Source organism: Zootoca vivipara, chromosome 6 (assembly GCF_965207765.1).
Source record: "Zootoca vivipara chromosome 6, rZooViv2.hap1.1, whole genome shotgun sequence".
Lineage (NCBI taxonomy): Eukaryota > Metazoa > Chordata > Lepidosauria > Squamata > Lacertidae > Zootoca > Zootoca vivipara.
This window is the reverse complement of record NC_142589.1, coordinates 86,001,886-86,016,427: the sequence shown is the minus strand read 5'-3', so window position 1 is coordinate 86,016,427 and position 14,542 is coordinate 86,001,886. Positions and strand designations below refer to the sequence as shown.

Below are 14,542 nucleotides of genomic sequence, written 5' to 3'. Positions count from 1 at the left end.
CAAGATTTGTTGCTTAAAAGCTTTTACACATGTTTTTTTGTTCCCCTTTTTTGCTCTTCCTCTCCCTCATTCAGCTCTTCAGACAAAAGGTCTAGCTTTAGATGTGGCAAGTGATCATGGCCTCTATTGCTGTATTTACCTGTGCCGTTGTTGTTTTTAAAAAAGACCGCAAGTACACTTGGTGAATATGATTCACTAGGCTGAGGGGGTGCTGCTGCGGAACGCCACCAGATTCTGCCTGCCCTTCTCTGCAATTAACCTGTGACCTAAAAGGAAACAATTAATATGCAGCCATTAGGGAAGCTTTCTTGAGCCCTGTAAATCACTTCAGAGGTTATTTTTGTTTGGAGGGGGTAGGGGATCCCTTATCTTCAGATTTCAACTCCTACTGCCCACAATTCATATAAAACCATCTTTGCAACTTGGGGTGTGGGGAGGGAGTTAAGATGGTTTAAGTGCAGCAACCGTGAACCCCCCTAATGGTAAGTTTGTCAAAATGGTTATTAACACGAAATCAAAAGTGGAGGCGGAAAAAGGGAAAACATGATTAGAGGTGCAGAGCGCAGGAGCAATACCGTGTTTCCGAAATTAACAGAGAGCAGATAATGTAGAAAAATCAATGCAGCACGAAAAGCCTTTTTTTTTTTGTTCTGCAATTTAGCGGGGGAAGAGAGTGTGGCACATACCTGCAATTGACCCGTAAGGAGTGGAATCCTACTCGATGGTAGGGAAATGTTTCAGGTCCTGGAAATGGGTTCTTTCATCTGCAGTAGCCAGAGTCCACCTATTCCTGCACCACAGGGAAGAGAGGGCCAGCTCCTGAAGTGTCTTCCGTTTCTTGGCCAAATGCATTCTCTCTGTGGTTTGTTTACTTTTGATTTATGCTCCCTGCCTTTTGTTTGCCTGTGCTTTTTGATTTTATGTTAGCAAGAAACAATGATGGGGGGAAAGGAAATACTCCTAAAGCCTTGCCTGTCGTGACATAAGAACACACAAATTTGACCTGTGCCCTTTCCACTGCTTTAGGGTAACTAACAGGGGGGCTCTGCTCCTGCTTTTTTCTCTGACAGGTGGCCAGATTGTATCCTCGAAACCTTTTGCACCGTTGAACTTTAGAATAAACAGTCGAAACTTGAGTGGTAAGATTAATGTCTGTCTGTCTGTCTATTTTAAAAGTGTGTTAGGTTTTGAACTGAGCGTGAGCAGCCTTTGTGCCTGCTCCCTGGGCTTGAACTTGTTGGGTAATAATGCCGAGGCCTTGTGCCTTCCCCCAATGCAGCGTCGCCCAGGATTCATCACTCCGGTCTCCCTGATGCGACCCCATGCCCTCCTGGGACATGAGCACACATCTAGCAGAGTCCAAAATAGAAGCGTTAGCCTTGAGGTGTAACATCTAATCCTTATTCATTGCAACGAAATCAAACATAACAGTAGAAAGTAAACATGGTTCTTCTTTCTCTCTCTTCCTCGGAGAGAATGCTGAAACACAACATCACTGTGAGAGAGCAGTGGGAGGAAGGGAGCAAACAGCGTATCTCCCTTTCCGCTTATATAGCTCTAACAATCAGCAGCTCAAATGCACTACATACAGACACGTGATCCAACAATCCTATATCTGCAGCGTGGGGCGGGGTGAAATCCTAACAGAACTCCCATCGTCTAAGACACTGATCGGCAACCTTTTGAGCTTGGTGTATCAAAATTCGCCGAAAAACCGAGCATAACTCGGGTGGTGTGTCACTTCGAGAAAAAACCCCATAATTTCACGATATCTACCGGTATAGTTTAAATAACAAAAATGTATAATTGTAATATATAACTGTATTTAATAAACCAAAAACAAATTATTTAACCAAACCAAAAAACCCTTATTTATCACAAAGTGCCCAGAGTTGTTGAGCTTTTTTGGGGGAGCTGCTGACCAAAGTTTTGGAGGTTTTTTTGGGGGTGCAAAAGTTGCTTTGCTTTTTTGGGGGGGGATGCCCCAAAGCTGCTGCACTTTTTTGGGGGGGGGAAGAGAACAGAAATAAATGACGAATAATACCTTCGCTGGAACTTACACACAGCACCGACATAGTCTGTCAAAGCGCAAAAACAAACAAACAAAAACACCAGCACAGAACAGCTTAAAAAACGAACGCTGTTACACCCAATCATAGTCTGCCAAAGCGCCAGAAAAAACAGCACAGAAGGGGTTAAAAAACCAATCTCTGGCTACCAGCAGCAACAACAAAAAAGGATCCTGGTTTTAACAGTGGAGACAAGCTGTAAAGCTGTAGCATGAGGAGTAGCAGGAGAACAAAGGGGGGGGGGAACAACCACAATAGCGCAAATGGGCCGATGGGGCGCGTGCCAGCAGTGAGGGCTCTGCGTGTCACGTCTGACACGCGTGTCATAGGTTCGCTATCACTGGTCTAAGAAGAGGCATCTCTACTTCCAGAAAAGGATTCCTGTTCTAAATAATAATTAGAATTATTATTCTGTTGGCGGCTTCCAACAGAAAAATGAAATAAAATAATCTATTAAACATTAAAAGCCTCCCTAAACAGGGCTGCCTTCAGATGTCTTCTAAAAATCTGGTAGCTGTTTTTCTCTTTGACATCTGATGGGAGGGCGTTCCACAGGGCAGGCGCCACCACTGAGAAGGCCCTCTGCCTGGTTCCCTGCAACTTGGCTTCTCGCAATGAGGGAACCGCCAGAAGGCCCTCGGTGCTGGACCTCAGTGTCCGGGCAGAACGATGGGGGTGGAGACGCTCCTTCAGGTATACTGGACCGAGGCCATTAGGGCTTTAAAGGTCAGCACCAACACTTTGAACTGTGCTTGGAAACGTACTGGGAGCCAAATACTGTAGAGGCATTCCTGGAATGACAATACTTGGAGGGATGCAGGTTCCCCATCTCTGCTTTAAGAAAAGGCATTCCGTGTTCTCAAGAGGGAGTGAGACCGCAATGAATGCTAATTCTTAGATCGGAACAGGAATTTTTGTGTGTGTCTCTGATTCCTCTGCCAGATGTTGTCAGAATAATAATAATAATAATAATAATAATAATAATAATGATGATGATAATTTTATACCCCGCCTTCCCCAGTCAAAACTGGGCTCAGGGCAGCTAACACCCATAAAATTACAATAAGACATAAAAGAAAAGAAAACAATTGATTAAAATACAATATTAAAATTTAAAATTTAAAATGCAGCCTCATTTTAAGTAGCCCATAAATCGAAACCATGAGGGAGGATTTCCCAAACTTAGGCCTCCAGTTGTTTTGGGGCTACAACTCCCATCATCCCTAGCTAGCAAGACCAGTGGTCAGGGATGATGGGAATTGTAGTCCCAAAAGAACTGGAGATCCTCGTTTGGGAAACCTTATGTTGAGAGTCTCAAATTGCAGCATCCTTGACCGTTGGCCTTCTACTTAACCACTTAAAGAACATAAGAAGAGCTTGCTGGATCAGGCCAATTCTAGTTCAGCATCCTGTTCTTGCAGCGAGACGCCTGTGGAGGTGTCGCTCTGAAATGTGCTCAGCGGCTGGCGCTCCTGTTTCCTCTGTAACCCTCTCCCATCTTTCTCCTCCCCCCAAAAGATATCGGCACTATTATGAGAGTCGTAGAACTGTCACCACTCAAAGGGTCTGTCTCATGGACTGGGAAACCTGTTTCTTACTACCTGCATACTATCGATCGAACCATAGTGAGTAGCTGCACACAGGGCAGTGGGGTGGGTGGGTGGGCTGTCCATGATAGTGGGGTGTGTGTGTGTGAGTGTTGGGAGGGAGGGTAAGTGTGAATAAGTTTGTGTATTAATTTATTTGCGAATAAATTAGTGGTGAGCATCATCAGCCTAATTTTATCGTGCATTTTTTTAAAAAAACACGTTTTATTTTTATGGTACAGAAGATACTTTTTGAGAAAGTAATTGTTACAACAGTAAAAAACCCACAAATAAAACACAAATAACTTGCCCTTATAAAATTGCAGACTTTCAGCATGCCACGTGTTAAAAGTTTCATTTGATTAATCTTTAAGAGATCACACCACATTTTCCCACGAGTGCTGGGTGGATTTCTATCACAGTCTAAACAATTTATGTATTCAGTAAACATTGCCATATATTATAAATGGAATATGGATTGTGTTGGCCCTTTGCCCCTCTCACTTGGCATGTTAGTTTCTCAGCCAATGCTATTGACTGAGTCAACGTTCAGCCCAACACTGGTTTTCATGTTGTGCATTTGTGTTCAGGGTGGGATCTGGAAAGGGGGTGTTACTATTTTGTTGTTTTGGTTTAATTATTTACATGTGTTTTATTTTGTATTCATTCTGTGAACCGCCCAGAGGTCTTTGATGAAGGGCAGCATATAAATTTAATAAATATATACAATACAGTGGTACCTCTACTTACGAATAACTCTACTTACGAATGTTTCTACTTACGAATGGAGCTCTCCGTCCGCCATCTTGGATGCGGTTTAGATAGGATTTTTTCTACTTACGAATTTTTAGATAGGATTTTTTTTCTACTTACGAATTTTTTTCTCCCAATGCATTCCTATGGGATTCGACTTGCAAATTTTTTCTACTTACAAATGTGCGTTTGGAACGCATTAAATTCGTAAGTAGAGGTACCACTGTAAAAATAAAAGGGGTGGCAGAGAATCAGAATTATGGAATTGTCAAGCTGGAAGGGGGGGGGACCCAAAGTTCCTGGGTGCTCTGCGTTAGGACCCTGGCGCCTCTCTTTTGCATTTATTTATTTATTTAGTTGGATTGCAACCTTTTACCTTTGGTGACTTAAGGCGGCAAGTCCCGCCCCCCCCGCCCCCCGCCCTGACTGTTTGTCGCTTCTCGCGGTTCCCAGGAGCAGAGTGTCTGCAGTTTCCTGTTGTTCAGTCATTGCACTGTGAGAGTTATCCATCAACACAAGTTCTGTCCGCTTCTTAGATGCTGCTTAGTGTAAACTATTTTGAGAGTGGTGGGATTTTTTTTTTGCTTTTGCTTTTTTTTTTTACAATCGAGTCATATATAAATTTCATAGGGAAAAAATTAACAAGACTTCTCACTTTGTCGCCCCCAAATCTCTAAAAGGGATAATGCTGGTGTGGTGATATTTTAAGGCCGGGTTCTTGGTGTAGTTTTTAGGGAGACGATGCCTGGATGCCCTTTTGAAACACCTGGAACATCTGAGGAGGTTTATTCATTCATTTATTATACTGATCTCTCTTTTTTTTTCCTGTCGTTGCTTTTTAGCTTGAAAACTACTTCTCTAGTCTCAAAAATCCAAAACTCAGGGTAAGTGGCATAGCGCTTAACAATAGCCGTTTTACTTTTTAAACCTAATTGCAGTCGTGGGAAGCTTCAAAATAGCGCAGCCTTTCCGAGACACGTAACGCGGGTGCAAAAGCGCCCTTTGAGCGCTCTTCTCCTGTGGCTGGTATGCATGGAACCATAGAATTGCAGAGCTGGAGGAGACCCTAAGGAATCATCTGGGCCAGTGTTTCCCACACTTGGGTCTTCAGCTGTTGTTGGACCACGACTCCCATCACCCCTGGCTAGTAGGACTAGTGGTCAGGGATGATGGGAATTGTAGTCCCAAAACAGTTGGAGACCAAAGTGTGGGAAGCCCTGATCTAGTCCAACCTCTCCGATGCAGGAACCACAGTTTAAAAATTCCTGATGGGGTTGACTATCCAACGTCTCTTTCAAAGTCCTCCGATGCCCTATGTTGGAAAGGCTGCGGAGAGATAGGCTCACATTTTCACACACGGTGGAGTTGCCCATTGGCTTCCTCTTTTCAAGAGGAGAAGTGGCACGCTCTTCCTGTGTGTCCTCCACCTCGTATTGTCTGCAAGGAGCAGGACGTTTTCCTGTCTTTTCTCTCTCTCCCCCCCCACCCCCCCAGCCTTCTCCGTGCTCACGCTCCCAATGTTTACACTCCGCAGGAGGAACAAGAGGCAGCTAGACGTCGGCAGCAACGAGAAAGCAAGAGCAACACCACAACGCCAACAAAGGCCCAAGAGAGCAAGGTCTGATCCCACAAATAATCCACTGTGTGTGGACAGTTGCAGTTTCCTAACAGCCAGGCTCAGGCACACATCAGCATGTTTCTGGATGGTGTTGGGGGATCCCAACATCTACAGCACAGCATTTCTTAAAACAAAGTTTCCCACCCTCCCAATTATATTTTATTAAGTTTCAACATTCTTAACGTACATATACAGTCAAAGCACAATTTTGTCTTTTCTCTTATTTTTGTCGATTTCCCACCCCATTTCCCATGGAGTTGTTGTTTCTCCCCCTTCTACTGCTCCTTCTATCTATCAAATTACAACCACAATATTATAATCTATTTACTTCTGTTGCTCATAACTCAAATCCGGCCGTGAATTCATCGTACTGTAATATTTCTTTAAATAGTCTTTTCAAACAAGGCTATTTAAAATATTTTAATTTGAAACCTGAACTGCAGGCGAACAAGCACCCCCCCCCAGTAACCAGCCCTTCCCATAAGTGTGCCACAAGATTCTAGTCCTCATGCCTCTGGGAGCAACAGAGAGCCCTTGGGCAACTTCTTGAGGAAGGGCTGTTGTTTTTTGTCAGGTTTCGTGTCCTCTTATTTATTTGTTTGTTGAACAAAGGACTATGGTGCTGAAGAAGAGGTGGCCCCCGGGGCCAATGCCATCAAAAAGCCATCTCCGTCCAAACCCCGCAAGAAGAAGCTGAGCAAGAAGGGGAGGAAAATGGCCGGCAGGAAGCGCGGGCGCCCCAAGAAAATGAACATTGTGAGCTCAGAGCGCAAGCCCAAGAGGAATCAGACAGCCCTGGAGCTCCTCCACGCTCAGACCGTTTCACAGGCCGGCTCATCTTCTCCTCAGGGTGAGCTGCCAAGTTGTTTGGTGTTAGCTGGCGACCTGCCACCCTTCACGTTGTGGTGTGGGCCAGCTATTATTATTATATGGATTGATTGATTGATGGAATTTATATACCGTCCTATACCTGGAGGTCTCAGGGCGGTTCACAGAATAAAACTAGTTTAAAAGGTGTTACTTTCCTTAAATGCACCCTTGGATTTTGCTCCTAATAGGGCTGGGAAATATCTGGTCTTCAACATCGCGATATAAACATCGCAATATTCCGATATGTCATGATGTCTGGAATAAGGATGGAGCTGGTTTTCAACATTGTGATATACTGATGCATCTCAGTGTCTGAAATAAGTGTGGAGCTAGGTAGACGCATGGACTGGCTTCACGGATTCCCCACACCCTGATTTTTGAGGACACCTGTTCTTGTGAATCGCTGCCCCCTGCAGGGGTCAGGGGAGAGCTGAGCTGGCAGAGTTAATGGGGCAAGGGGACGACGACTGCAGGAATCTAGAGTGGCATTGGCTGGCTTCACGTTCCCCCCCCCAACTGTGTGTGTGTGTGTGTGTGTGTGTGCGCGCGCGCACCCACCCACACATCATGATTTGTGCTTTATTGCCAGGTCAGAAATTCTGAAACAGATACCACGAGATGGACTTCAAACCAGTTTTGTACAATATATCAATAAATTGCCCAGCCCTAGTTCCTACCAGCCTAACACGCTGCCCTAATTATAGCTGCATTTCTTCAAAATCTCACTGGGGATGTTGGCATACACGAGTGCTGCCCCACTAGTAGAAAGGCAGCATCGTTTGGGCAGAGGCAAGTTTAAAGTCTTGTTCAGGCTGCCCTGTTCCCTGAGTGGCTAGCAGTCCTGAACCATCTCTCAGCTTGTTTCCTCACCGCAAATCCACAACCTCCTGTTTTCCTTGGGTGGTGCTTCTAAAGCAAAGTGAGGAACTTAATGCCTTGTGTCATCTCCCTTTCAGATGCTTACAGGTCGCCTCATAGCCCGTATTACCAACTACCTCCTAAAGTGCAGCGGCATTCGTCAAACCAGCTGTTGGTGACCCCCACCCCACCTGCACTCCAGAAGCTGCTAGGTAAGAGGGCTTCCCCCCTCCTCAATGAACAGGCCAACCCACAGGGTCGGTGTGGGAGGGTGTGGGTGTGTTCAGGTTTGTGCAAATAGGGAAGTGTGAGACTTCAGTAGCACCACGGACAGCTCATATAGGGCTCAGGCAAGAGATTCCATTATAAAGGGAGCTCAGATATTGTTTCAGCACCAGAGGTCCTCGGACTGAGTCCTTAAATAGGAGCTGCAGCTGTCTCTGAGTAGCCAGCTCATTTTAAGGAGTCTGGGCCGCTGTTCTACTGAGACAGGGATGGGGGGCGGGCGGCTAGTGATGAATGCAAGGCTGTCATTGACGATGTTCTTCTGTTCTCCATCTCCTCTGGTCTTACGCAGATTCGTTCAAGATCCAGTACATGCAGTTCATGACGTACATGAAGACTCCTCAGTACAAGGAGAACCTTCAGCAGTTACTGGAACAGGAAAAGGTAAGGAGACAGACTTCCTTTTGGCAGCTGTGTAGGATCTTCCTTTTAAGCCTGATCAGGGAGTTTTTCTGAGTAGAAATGTAATCGCACCTTTTGGAATTTTGAAACTCAACCCTTGGGCCTGAGAGGCAACAAAGCCGTGTTGATTTAAGCTCTTGCGGAAAGATATAATTAGCACAGTTTTGAAAAGTCAAGCGAGAGGCTGTAATGGAATCTACAGCGGTTCTCAGTTTTCTTACCGTTGAAGCTTGTAACAGAATGCAAAAGAAGGAATGTAAATAATTTGAGATGCTTGGAGAAACTGTAATTGTCATACAACAGTGCCTTACAACTCACGTTTGTAAAAAGGTTCATTTCACATGCAGTTTTCTTTTATCTACTTACAAATCCCCTTTTGTACCATTTCTTTACACTGGATAATTTGCTGCATGCGCCTGTTAACCTTGTTGTGTCACCACCCTCTCTTGTCCCTGCTTCTGTTCTAGGAGAAGAATACTCAACTTCTGGGGAAGGCCCAACAGTTGTTTACTCACTGCCAGGCTCAGAAGGAAGAAATCAAGCGGTTGTTCCAGCAGAAACTAGATGAGGTAGGAGTGGGGAGTGGCCTGGCCGTGGGGGGTGGGGTGAGAAGAGACAGAGACACAGAATGCCCTCTGCAGAGCATGTGTTGTTGTTGTTGTTTACCGTATTAATATTTATTATACCCCAGCCACTCTGGGCAGCTTCCAGCCTATATAAAAAGATAAAACATCAAACGTTAAAAAGCTTCCCTATACACAGCTGCCTTCAAAATGTCTCCAGTAAGTTGTGTTGGTGTTTATTTCCTTGATATCTGAAGGGAGGGCATTTCACAGGAAGGGTGCCACCACTGAGAAGGTCTTGTTCCCTGTATCCTCACTTCTTGCATGTTATAGCTAGATTGTAAATACACATGACTATCCAGTCATGACTATCCTCCATAATCTTACATTCAGACATTAACTGATATATCTCTCATCATCATGGATGTGTTTTCTGCACCTGGCTGTTTATTAACCTGGCATATAACGTGCGTAAGACTCTCTGCCTCATTTTTCCCAAGGCCTCTGGCTGTCAGGTCGGGACCATTCTACATTCCATCTCCACTTTCCCACTTTTTCCAAGTCCTCTGGTTAATGGGTTAATTGCCCTCTTACCCATGCCCATAGCATAGCTGATCTTCCTTGCAGCTGGTATTTTTTTCTAGCCTGGAGTCACAGTGCAATGGTCTTTGCGCAAGCTATACAGGGCCCCCCCCCCACACCCCAGATTGTTATCCCCTCCCCATCTCTGTGCGAAAAGATCAGATCTGAAGAGCGCCCTGCCCCATGCATTGGTCCCGATACCAGTTGGGACGGGACAATTTTAGACACATTAAATCTGTCTGTGTCAGATTTAGTGCCTTTCCCTGTACAGTCCCAGGGCGGCTTGCAACAACGAAGCATACGGTTACCAAGCAAAGGTTACCACCACGAAGCAATAAAGAGTCCCTCCAGGCAAGGCCCCCCAAGGGTACGCTCAAGACCATCAGCTCAGAAAAGGGGAGACTGCAACACAGTGGGTTGGGTGGCCTTTGTAGCAGCTGCGGCAGCAGGGTCACGGCTTCCTGAGTTGGCATGGAAAGGGGCACGAGGAGAAGACAAGCTGTTATTTTTTGTTTTCCTGAACGTCCTCACTGCTCCCAAACTGATGCTCCCTGTTTTATGTCGCTGGGATGATACTGGGTGGGGGTCTAACCATGTTCTGTCCCCCCGCCAACATAGCTGGGTGTTAAGGCACTGACGTACAACGACCTTATCCAGGCTCAGAAGGAGATCTCGGCTCACAACCAGCAGCTGAAGGAGCAGACCAAGCAGCTGGAGAAAGACAACGGCGAGCTCAGGAACCAGAGTTTGCAGCTGGTGCGTCCTCCCCAACGGGAGTCCTAGCATCTCGGGGCTGGGGGCTGGGGTGGCTCACGTCCAAACTCACCCTCCTTGTCTGTCTCCCCCAAATCCTAGCTGAAGGCCAGGTGCGAAGAGCTGAAGCTGGACTGGTCGACGCTGTCGCTGGAGAATCTGCTCAAGGAAAAGCAAGCACTGAAAAACCAGATCTCCGAGAAACAAAAGCATTGCTTGGAGCTGCAGGTAGGGTTTCGTGGAATCATAGGACCATAGTGTCGGAAGGTGCCCCAAGCCAGGCTTAACGGATTTGTCTTTTGTGCTTTGCACAGAAACTTCCCAATTTCCCTCCTCCCCATTTTTTCTTTTTCCTTTTCTTTTAAAGATTAGCATCGTGGAGCTCGAGAAGAGTCAGCGGCAGCAGGAGCTACTGCAGCTGAAGTCCTACATGCCTCCCGACGATTCGCACGCCCACCCACGCCACAAGCGCCACCTGAGCCGTGAGGTGGAGCCCGATCACAGCACATTCCACCCCGAGCTGGAGTGCTCCAAGTTCCCCGCAGGCCCCCACCTGAACGGCATGAGCCCCGAGCTGTCCATGAACGGCCATGCCACGCCCTACGAGATCCACGCCGCTCTTGGACGCCCGGCCTCCTCGTCGTCCTCCTCGTCGTCGTCGTCCTCCTCCAAGCAGGGCACCCCCCAGTACCCGGCTTCCCACCTGGACCAAGACATAGTCCCCTGCACGCCCAGCCACAGCGGCAGGCAGAAGCCGGACAAGGCCTCTAGCTTGTCCTTGCCAGATTACACCCGCTTCTCCCCGGCCAAGATCGCTCTCCGCAGGCATCTGAACCAGGACCACGTGGGCAGCGGGAAAGCAGCGCCCGCTGAGAACCACCAGAGGTGAGAGAGGAGTTGGGAGCAGAGGGGCTTGGGGGAAGCGAGGGGTCCTTTTTGAGCAGCTCCCTTGTCATAGCTGCCAAGTTATCCCTTTTTTTAAGGGATTTTCCCTTATGCTGAATAGGCTTCCTCACGAGAAAAGGGAAAATTTGGCAGCTATGTCCCTTGTCCAACTAGCTCCATGCCAAGTACCACAGACGGAAGGAAGTGCTCTCTCTCACTTGCCAGTTCACAGAATCATAGAATTGTAGAGCTGGAAAGGGACCCCAAGGGTCTTCTAGGCCAACCCCCTGCAATGCTAAAGCGTCCATGGCAGATGGCCATCCAGCCTCTGCTTAAAAGCCCCCAAGGAAGCAGAGTCGGCAACCTCCCGAGGGAGACTGTTCCCCTGTTGAGAATGTCTCTTCCTGTCAGGAAGTTCTTCCTGATGTTGAGTCGGAATTTCCTTCCTTGTAACCTGAAGCCATGGGTTTGAGTCCTACCCTCCAGAGCAGGAGGAAACAAGCTGGCCCCCTCTTCTATGTTCCAAGTTCTGGCTGCCTTCTTTGACGCAGTCAGGGCTTTGGAGGAAGGGTTTGTGTTTCCCCATCAGATACAGTGGTACCTCGCAAGACAAATGCCTCGCGCAACAAAAAACTCGCAAGACGAAAGCGTTTTGTGTTGCGTGAGGAGACTCGCGAGACGAGGTTTTCTATGGCCGCCGCTTCGTCTTGTTGCAAGCGGCAACAAAAGGGGAACCAGCTGTAGCGTGGGAAGAAGGCAAAGGAAGATCAGCTGTCAGCTGATCTTCCTTTGCCTTCTCCCCGCGCTACAGCTGGTTCCCGTTTGTGTTCCGGTGGTCTCTACCGGTTGTTGCACAGAGCCGGCTTCCGAAGCCCCGTCCGACGCCGGCTCTGTTGGGCGGGGGGGGGGGGAGAGAAGTGGAGGAATGGATCCGTTCCTCCGCTTCTTCCCCCCCCCGCCTTGCACAGAGCCAGCATCGGGGAGCCTTGCCGGGCTGTTGCCGCCTGCCTGCCTGCCTTCCCCGAGCCAAGCGCCCGCTGCGCTTTGGCTCGGGGGACTGGCGGCGGCAGCAGCGCTTGGTCGCTTGGCTCGGGGAAGGCAAGCAGGCAGGCGGCAACAGCCCGGCAAGGCTCCGGGGCTGTTGCCGCCTGTCTGCCTGCCTTCCCTGAGCCAAGCGAGCAAACGCCGCCGCCGCCAGTCCCCCAGAGCCCATAGGAACGCATTAAGACGAATTTTTCGTAAAACGAATTGACCCTCGGAACGAAATAAATTCGTCTTGCGAGGTACCACTGTACTGCTGAATATTGATATGCCAAGGTTGGTGTGGAGCCTGTGTGCTCGAAACCCGGATGGCACCAGGCTCTAACATCCCTTCATCCCTGAGCATTGGCCATGCTGGCTGCTAGGAGTCCAGGAACATCTGGAGGGCTCCAGGTTTCCCCATATCTAATCTAGTAGTAGTAGTAAATAATAATGATAATGATAATGATAATAATAATAATAATAATAATAATAATAATAATAATAATAGTAATAATATTTGTACCCTGCCCATCTGACTGGGTTACTCCAGCCACTCTGGGTGGTTTCCAACACATATAAAAACATAATATATATAAGCCAGGCACCAAATGGCTACTTAAACCAAGATTACAGTTGCCAAAACGGAATGCCTATTTGCCCTTTTGGGGCAAGACAACTCAAAAGTCTTATTTTTCAAAGGGTGGACTGACTGTGATGGATTCTCAGTTAAATATCCAGCTAGTTCAGAGGACAACCTTGAGCCAGGTTAAGAACTTTGAGAACTTAAAGAATAAAAGTTCCTTGATCCAGGGACAGTCTGCATATCTACTGGCCTATTCTGACCTCTTTTTTCTTAATGGTGACACAGACCATTCATAATGTAAGAATATCCTTCACAACTCTGAGCAGGGCAGTAGGGGAAGCGAAGACAAGTGACAACAGTTCGCTATAACGCTGTTCCCTGCTGCTGCTCAGGCTGCACAGAAAAAGCATTTTGGTGCCAGAAATTCATTCCGATTGTGCAGATAAAATATAACTGATGGAATTCTACAGGATGGGACCTTAGTGTGTGAACCGTCCAGAGCCAAGGATCCCCAGATGGTGGAGAAGTCAGGTGCCATCCTGGCTCCCAGGCATCTTCACATGGTCACAAGTGACCGATAGCCAGGTACAAAATGAACCTGGCACCAAGTGAATTTTGAACACTGCTTGGGATATATCGTGATGAAAGGCAGGATGCCTCTCTAAATAAATGATTAACGCTTTCCATTGACAATAGGGAAACCTTTAGAATTCTTGCATCCTGTTTATTTTATTTTCCTTTTGGCAGGACTGAGCACGTGAAAGAGAACGGCCTCACCTTTTCAAGCCCTCCGATGCCGAACGGCCTGAAGATGAGCCCTCAGGAACCCCAACCCCCTTCTCCGGCAGCTTTGTCAGTAGCCAATGAGAAGGTAAGAAAGCTGCAAGGGGGGCTGTCCCTGAGCCTCCGGGCACAGCTTCCATAAGGTTGACTTCCCAGGAGTATTTAACTGTGTGGTGTGTGGTGTTTTGTTTTTTTGGAAACTGAGCTGTACCAAATGTTAAGTGAACATTAGTCAATGCTAAGTGAACTGTGGGTTGTCTCCAGTGCAATATATATAATTCCTAATATGAAGAGCCAAATTTGGAGCAAGTACTCTTTGGTGAGAGATTATTATTTATTGAATTTATATACTGTCCTATACCCGGAGGTCTCAGGTCAAGAACCCCATTAGAGATTAAAAGTCACAAAATATGCAGAAGAGTGAATGGTGGGACTATAGACCTTTAAAATATGCCCTTCCAAAATTTCCCTCTTCCCTCAGCGTAGGAAAAAGCCACAGGTTTGGTAAATTAAAGATTGTTTTACTTACAAATGCTTCAAAGCTCCGGTCATGCGCTTTTCCATACATTGGTCAGAAACATTGCACAGGCATAGTAAAACTTAGTTTAGTTATAAAGTGGTAAAAGTTCCAAGATTATTGGTATAGGAACTCAAGAGTGGCTGGTGAGAGCCATGCGGTTGAGCTGGAGCAACCAGCTCAAGTTTATTCACATGCTGAGCTTCTCAGTTAGACTGGGGTTGGGGAAAACAATAGGCTTGATTACCTGTTTCCTCCCAAGGTAAGGGAAGTGACAGAGCTAAGCCTGGCAGGATAGATTGCTTTTTAGTATTAACCCCTTCATGCATTCATTAGACTTAATGATGTTGGCTACTTGTGGCTGGTTATCCCACATATCCAACACAGAGTAAGTTGTGGGCTGTATCCAATG

The 14,542-nt window shown here is 47.0% G+C and overlaps 1 protein-coding gene across 5 annotated transcripts in view; it reads left to right on the top strand.

Annotated features, from left to right (window-relative positions):
- The window catches only part of DOT1L (DOT1 like histone lysine methyltransferase), a 66,275-nt gene that overhangs the window by 34,792 nt on the left and 16,941 nt on the right, over positions 1-14,542 (top strand). For all 5 annotated transcript variants that reach the window (XM_035117062.3, XM_088672929.1, XM_035117061.3 and 2 more), the window contains exons 10-21: positions 1,071-1,139; positions 3,588-3,694; positions 5,251-5,292; positions 5,943-6,026; positions 6,639-6,876; positions 7,853-7,966; positions 8,332-8,423; positions 8,909-9,010; positions 10,205-10,342; positions 10,442-10,567; positions 10,707-11,224; positions 13,578-13,701. In XM_035117062.3, the coding sequence (XP_034972953.1) occupies positions 1,071-1,139; positions 3,588-3,694; positions 5,251-5,292; positions 5,943-6,026; positions 6,639-6,876; positions 7,853-7,966; positions 8,332-8,423; positions 8,909-9,010; positions 10,205-10,342; positions 10,442-10,567; positions 10,707-11,224; positions 13,578-13,701 (1,754 nt within the window). The remainder of the gene's footprint in view (positions 1-1,070; positions 1,140-3,587; positions 3,695-5,250; positions 5,293-5,942; positions 6,027-6,638; positions 6,877-7,852; positions 7,967-8,331; positions 8,424-8,908; positions 9,011-10,204; positions 10,343-10,441; positions 10,568-10,706; positions 11,225-13,577; positions 13,702-14,542) is intronic.